At 37.9% G+C, this 7,493-nt stretch overlaps 1 protein-coding gene across 1 annotated transcript in view; it reads right to left on the reverse strand.

Annotated features, from left to right (window-relative positions):
- Positions 1-605: 605 nt before the first annotated feature.
- dopey2 (dopey family member 2) overlaps positions 606-7,493 on the reverse strand; it is a 34,216-nt gene continuing 27,328 nt past the window's right edge. Inside the window, exons 32-38 of the mRNA XM_015400459.1 lie at positions 5,724-5,785; positions 5,402-5,530; positions 5,169-5,305; positions 5,022-5,077; positions 4,777-4,920; positions 4,565-4,697; positions 606-1,635 (exon numbers count right to left, since the gene is read on the reverse strand). Coding sequence (XP_015255945.1) covers positions 1,372-1,635; positions 4,565-4,697; positions 4,777-4,920; positions 5,022-5,077; positions 5,169-5,305; positions 5,402-5,530; positions 5,724-5,785 — 925 coding nt within the window. The 3' untranslated portion in view covers positions 606-1,371. The remainder of the gene's footprint in view (positions 1,636-4,564; positions 4,698-4,776; positions 4,921-5,021; positions 5,078-5,168; positions 5,306-5,401; positions 5,531-5,723; positions 5,786-7,493) is intronic.

The raw sequence follows: 7,493 nt of genomic DNA on the forward strand, positions 1-7,493 counted from the left end.
TATATATATATATATATATGTGTGTGTGTGTTTTTTTTTTTTGTTGGGGGTCACTGTAAGATTTAAATTCAGTCAGTAAAAACTTCCTGTCATAAATGATAATAAATGGTACCATCAATTCAGATACAAGAACTTGTTCAGAAGTATATTGCAAAAATGTAATGGATTTACACTTATTTTAAATGTTGTTCAATTATATTTTTTCTAAAACCATAAAAAAAGGTATCTTTGTGGATTTTAAAAATACTAGTTTGTTGACCTTTTTATTAAAACAAAATACATTTCTTCATTTTCCCCCCCTATAATTTGTGTCACATGGAGGCAGACTAGAGAATTAAGAAAACAATCTGAATCAATTTTATTTGTTTAAATTATTTAGACTGATTTAACTTTTATCTTATTTAAATGTGTGATCTGCAATAGCACTAACCCAGACATTGGAGTCTATTATCAGTTAGATCTCACAGAGTGCTGCACTTATCTGGATAATGTCTTGAAAGAAGTAAATAAAAACATAAAAAACAGACCAAATCATAAACTGGTGTAAAGGTAAAAAGCAAGGATTGAAAAAAATAACAAAGCAGAAGTGAAATACTATGTTTAATTTAATGACTTTTTTTATTGCATCAAATCTTGATGTGGTCCTTTTTAACATAAATAACTTACAGGAACATTCATGTGCAGGGAAAAAGAACAAACATCAGCAGCTGTAAAAACTAAAAGAATAAAAACAAAAAGGGGCTAATTTCCCTTGATAACCAACAAGGAGGCACAACATTACTCTAAAGTATGTTCCCGATGCACAGAAAGCACATTCTTTTGCTCACTATTAAAAGTTGGAGCATAAGTTAAGAGAAATCTTTAAGATGTTTAGTTTTTTACATTCTCAAGACATATGCTTACACCTGAATTGACAAGCTGCAGGTAAATAGTTAAGGAAAACACAAAACACTAAAGGTGCCTAATACAGTTCTTCACAGTAAGTTTTTACAGGACTTAAATCTATTGGCTGTGCCGTCATGACAATAAGTTGCATGCCTTGATTACACAACAATGACCCCAATCAAGAATACCTGGCTGTTTTTAATGAAGTTAAGAACAAAATGTAGCGACTTTAAGCTGTGCTAATGTCTATTCTTTGGACAGAAAGAAAGCTGCGCTCGTTTTTATTCTCACATTAAGAGCAAAGTTGAAATAAGTCCCTTTGTTTTTCCCCAGTTGAAACAGTTCAGAAGTGCATGTACTGATGCAACCAGGAAGGTTAAAACACTAAAAATCCCATTTCCAAAACCTTTTACTAAAACTTCACAATACAACAAAATCACCGGTTGTGCCCCTGTTAGGTCTGACTCTCTTTGTGACTCAAAAAATTCAGTCTTTAATTTCCATGGGGTCCAGGAACTCTTTTTCAATTATGTCCTCCAGTCTGCTTAGGACGGTGTGTGAACTGGCTGCAGGGTAGTCTGCAATGGGGAAGGGAGCCGCAGACTGGCTGACGGGGGGAGGGACCTGGAAGGAACAGCAAAGGGTGCGTAGGAATGGCATCAGCTGGGTGATGGAGGACAGGGAGCTCTGAGAGAGGAGGGGGAACTCTAAGTGCTCTGTGGCGGACTCCTCACTCAGCTCATTAAGGTCCTAAAAAAAACAGGAAACAGAATGAGATGTTATTTGAAATCTCAACTCTGTGTTTTGTCTCAATAAACATGAATTTAACAGTAAACAGCTTTGAACTGTGAAGTGCTTGAGTGTGCAAGAAGATACAGTGACTTGCTAAAGTATCCATACATATTACATATTTTAATTAAGGTAAAACTAAAACCTTTAAAATACTAGGTTATGGATTTTAAAACATCGCACCCTCACTCCAAACTAGGAAACAACAGTAAAAGACAAAGAAAACAAGAAATGGCTTTTAAATGAAACAAAAAAAGTGTCATCAGCCTCCCTGAGTCAATACTCTTTAGCAACACCTTTTACCGCTGTTACAGCTGCAACGCCTAGTTGCAGAGTAAACCTGCTCTACCTTATTTTAGAATATAGAGACCAAACTTGGAACAATTTTGTGGTTGCAAAATGATCAAACTCAACTGGATTAAGCAAAGCTGGTGACATCACATCTTGCCTCAGATTTCCATTAGCATTTAAATTTGAGCGATTCCAACAATATGTGTTCATTTTGTGGAATCATATCTTTCCTTGGCCTATTTGTGAGGTAAAATATTTTAATTGTGCCTTTTCTCTACCTAAATAGGGGTGATTGTTTAGAAGTCTTGTACCAGTCTGTATGCTGGAGTTAAGTTATGGCGTTAAGATTGGGGAGTTGCCTCCCTACTCTAGACAAGGGTGAAGGGAAGTGAGAGATAAGAATGAGTTGACACAGGCTCCTTCATGCTGTAAACGGGAGACCTGTTCTGAGTGTTTATCTGGCTAAAATTTACGTCCTTAGTGAATTTAAGTGTTTTTTTCTTGGGAATAACCAAATGTTTGTGTGTGAGAAAATTAGTCTCTGCCTCAGCTTCCGAACTCCACAAACTGAACTCCAGATACATGTTTATGGTAATCTGCTTCAAGGTGAATCTAAAATAAAACATACCCAAAGCATTTTACTGTGGGGATGGTGTATTTAGGGTATGCCAGACATAGCTCTTCAAAGGCAGATCTAAAACTTCAAACTGGTCTAATTTGACTGGTGCTGCCTCATCCACATGTTTGCTATGTGCCATCCACTGCTTACACAAAGCCACCAACATGAGAATTGAACCAAACAAACATGAGCTGATCTCACTTGATTGATTTAACATCAACTCTATCTTCTAAACGTACCACAAAGCATCATAAAAAATCTGTGTGATATCACAAATACACAAAAACGTAGTTTAAAGAGAATTACTGCTACCAGTCTAACAAGATCTTATTTAAACTCACCCCCCGAGGTCAGAGATGGCTGGTATTTATGCATTTAATACCAGAGGGTACTTAGAGCGGAACGTGACCCTGATTACTACCCCATTTACACTACCCTTTTGAGACCATGCCAAGAACGGTCCAAGCGTGGTAACCAAGATAACTTTTTGATTCTAAAAGGTCCGCAACTGAACCGGACTGTGCCAGACACAACCGGACTGAGCTAAATCTAATACTAGTTCAACAGTAGGGCTGAGCACGGTTCACTCATGGCTCGGCTCTTTGATAACAAAAGCACCATTTACACTACCCTCTGAAAACCGATCAGTGCCGAGTTTAAACTGAGCTTGGATCAGTTAACCATGCCGAGCTAGGTTTATTACGACCGTTTACGCATCACGCTAGCACGGTTCCTCGCCTCCTAGTGACGATCTACGGTGCTACTGCTCTCTAGAGGGAATCAAGCAAACAAACAAGGCGGTGCCCATAACATTAATAAAGTTTGTTTATAAATGTGATATTTCGTTGTTTGCAGCGAGTCAGGCGAAGAAGGCAGCCTTTGGTGAATTTACTTAACAGAGTTGGCTTTTGGAAAGTGGATGCAACAAACAATAGTCTAACCAGGGCTTACAGATCCAGGAAACTAAGACAGGAGTTGAGGTTCATCACACTGCTAAGCACGATCATCACTGGAAATCGTGTGGCACGGTAGGGAAGCAAGTATTTTTATGAAAGTTTTTATGAAAATTTCATGATTACGGAGGCTGACTGCGGGGAGTTGAAGCGGCCTGCTCATGCGCTCATTGTTATCAGAGAACCGAGCCTAAACTGAACCACACCGAGTACTATTGTTGAACTAGTACAAGGTTGGGTTGTGTCTGGCACGGTAAACTGATCCAAAATCGGTCTGAACTCAGCACCGATCTGTTTCAGGGGGGTAGTGTAAATGGGGCAGCCATAAATTGGTGGTGTTGCCACCAATTTATGGCTGCCCCTTGACAACAGCTGCACCAACAACAGAACAACAACAACAGGCAGCTGTACAAAAAACAAACAAACTGATAACCTAGAGAGGAGCCTCTCACAGCCTAACAAGGGGGTTCTCTTTACACTATTGCCACGGAGAACTAAAACACATGAAGCATCCCCCAACTGTCAACAGATTAAACAACAAAAAATAGCAAATATTAACAGGCTTGTAGCACAAATGGCTACCTTGACCCTACAGAGCTCGATTAGGCTCAATTCCCTCAGCATTCAGCAAAACTTCTTCTCTGTCAACTAAAAACTAGTGAATCTTAACCCATCAGACTTAATTCATTTGCTCTAAGTTGTTAGGACCTGGCTCAAAGCCTATACCAATGGGATTAAAAAAGCAGAAATGTAATAATATCATACTAAGGTTAAAAACTCTGAAGATGAAGTGAAGCTACTGGACTTTCTAATCGTGACTGAACATAATATAACGGTTGAGAGGTTCAAGGGATTTGAACTTTAACATGCTACCCCATAATGTTTGGATTTATGTCATAGCGAAACTGACCGGGCAAAAATGTCTTTGTAAATATCCCCACACATTTCAACCACTCTATTTTAATGCCCTGTACCCTACAGCCACAGAAACAGTTTGGCTGATAAAAGACGGATTTAATTTAATTACCCCATAGCGCTGCTGTATCCCTTCCAATACTCTGACCACATGTGGCGTGCATTCCTGTTCGCCTTCAATCAGAGCGTTTTCTGGACCACTGTAGCGGCTCACATCCACCTCAGGGACAAATGCCCAGCGATACCTGCAAGATATTCAATCAGTTGCTTCTGAAACCAATAAATCCCCATGTTACATCGAAAGTATGGCACACAGTTTCCTACATCTGAAAGAGTGGCATCTTCTCTGGAGGAAAAGCCAAGGAGGTGTCCAGGAATTTACAGGCTGACAGGTACATGTCCAGCTCAGCCTGGGAGAAGTTAACTGGTCCGTTTTTGTCAAGTGGTCCTCGCATCACTTTGTTCAGCCTTGGTGGCGTACAGAGAAAGACAAGAGGCTTTTAAAATATAGCTTTTAGGATTTATCGGATATATAGACAGTAAAAAAAAGGAAGAAAAAAAAAACTCACTTTGAGACGTCTTTATCTGGCTTCAAAGATTTCTCTAGACGAGCAAATATCCGTATCTGGAAAACAGGTTAAAGATAAAAAAGTTTTCATGCTAAGGTGATCCTGTAGGTCCTACAGTGTGTGTTTTTTTTTAGAAAGGTAACTTACAAGTTCTGTGACCATTATAGGCCAGAGTGACGTCTGGTGCTGAGATGAGATCCGCAGGAGGAGAACACGGAACATCAAGAACATCTGGGCTGACACAGCAGGGCTCGGGTTCATTCTCAAAGTCTCAGTGAGGCGCTCTGAAAGCAATACATACAAAAAGCTTTATTTTTCTTTGGATCTAGCTTCAGTATGCTTTCATAAACCATCACTAGGATTTAATAACAGTGGCCTACCTTGAATAAGTGGAAGGTAGAGGTGATACTGGTCCAGTTCGCCACTAAACATTGCGAACGCCTGTCGTTTCAGCAGCATTGGTTTCTGGTCGGCACTAGGGAACAACTTCAGGGAGCTGCTCTGCATGCCTGTTGAGCAAAAAAAACAAAAAAAAGTTTTCATTTGTCATTTGGATAAACTGGCTGCTAATATTGCAACAGAATGCTGATCTTTAATTATTTTCACCATTTATAAATGATGTTTTAATTTAGCTGTGAATATTGAGAACAATGACATCCTGTGTCTCTGAATGGCTCTCAGTGAATAAAAGCCTTTACTCACCCATCAGGTCTTTAAACATGGTCTTCTCATGAGTCAGAAGATGGTCAATAATTGATTTCCAACTACAAAGTAATAAAAAAAAAAAAAAAAAAACAGGGCATTAAAACTGGGAAAAAAAGAGAATCATGCAAACAAAAGTCATGTATTTTAAGGTAGAAAATGTGTTAATTTATTTTTATTTTTTGTAAATAGAACCATTTTAGGGAAATTCCCCTGAAGCATTTAGTATTGGAGGAATTTACCTATTAGCTGTAGGGTATCAATGTCTCACTATTTTCTGTTGGATTTTTGTACGATATACTAACACCTTTACTACTGTCACTTTATTTGGTATACTGGTACTATGTAAGTGAACACTGAGTGATTGCATTGCGAAAGCAACATATTGCACATATTTCCCCCCAAAAAACAGTTTCATTATTCATGCTTCAAAACAGAGCCGAAAGATAGTCTTCAGAATGAGAATCTCTGTTTTATACATTATGGATCCTGACTAGAGCTGTTCTTGAATATCTGAGTGGATCTACATCAAGCGACTGCAGGGACTGGCCTTTTAAAATAAACTTTACAGATACTCATCAAATGCAAAGTATTAATTAATTTTTTTACATTTATTTATCACATAAGTAGCTTCAGAACGGTACCAATTCTTCTAAGCCAGAGATGAAAACAAATGATCATTGTAGTTTTTTTCTCCAAATCAAGGTCAGGCATGTTCTCTTTTAGGCAGGGTGACTTCATAACTAATATGTTTTACATTTCTAATTAACCTCAAAACTGCTAAAAATAATTTATTTTATGTTTATTTATTTAAAAAAATGGGTTCCATATTCCCAATGGACACAGTAAAATAACATGTGGCAATCAACATACAAATTTGTAACTCTTTTTTGCTTAATAGACTTTATTTCATCACAACGAAACAAACGGTAAAAGTCAAATAAACTGTTTATGTAGAGTTCAAAGTATTTAGAAATGTCAGCAGAAGCTGGAGGAAGCTGATAGGCCAATGAAGGTGTTATCATTGGCAAAAAATAAATACATAAATATAAAAATAATAAATCCAAAATAAAGGAAAAACAGATTAAGACCTGCTTTAATGATTAGTTTGTGAGAATCACATATGTGAATAAAAAGCAACAAGCTAAGTAAAAGCATCTAACCTCCAGGTCCAATGTGGCCCCTACATATTTCACCGCTTCTTTATAATGTGATTTGTACAAGTTTTAGCTATGGCTATGAGCTTCTTATGTTATAATAACCTTGAGCAGTAACTCAATGTTCTCATTTAAACAGAAATACTTATAACACACTGTTACTGCTTTCACTTAAATAGAAAAGCAAAGATTATTCATATCAACCCATCATATTAACAGTTGTGAGGCTGATTTACGGCCATTTGTATTTTTAAATCAGCATCACAATATTAAACACGATATGTGGAGCTTATTCAGCTTCATTTTCCCCCCATGCAGCCATATTTGTTTTGTTTTTATTAAACAGAAGATAAAGTTGTGGTGGCCTTTTAAAGCCATCTGGGTAGCAGTGTGCAACAACAGGTGTGGGAAAGGATTACTGAATTACGCCATGTCCCATAAAGCTGCAGACAACTGTGTTATCTCCAACATCTTCAGTGACAGACTGCTGCACCCTAAATGCACCAGAGAGCGTTATCACAGATCCTCCCTCCCAGTCGCTGTTCTCAACAACCTCAATAAGTTTTTACATTCTGGCTGATTTTGCAGTTTCTACCGTTGTTAGTTAAATAAC

This window comes from Cyprinodon variegatus, unplaced genomic scaffold (assembly GCF_000732505.1).
Source record: "Cyprinodon variegatus isolate N-32 unplaced genomic scaffold, C_variegatus-1.0 Scaffold1106, whole genome shotgun sequence".
NCBI classification, from domain to species: Eukaryota; Metazoa; Chordata; class Actinopteri; order Cyprinodontiformes; family Cyprinodontidae; genus Cyprinodon; species Cyprinodon variegatus.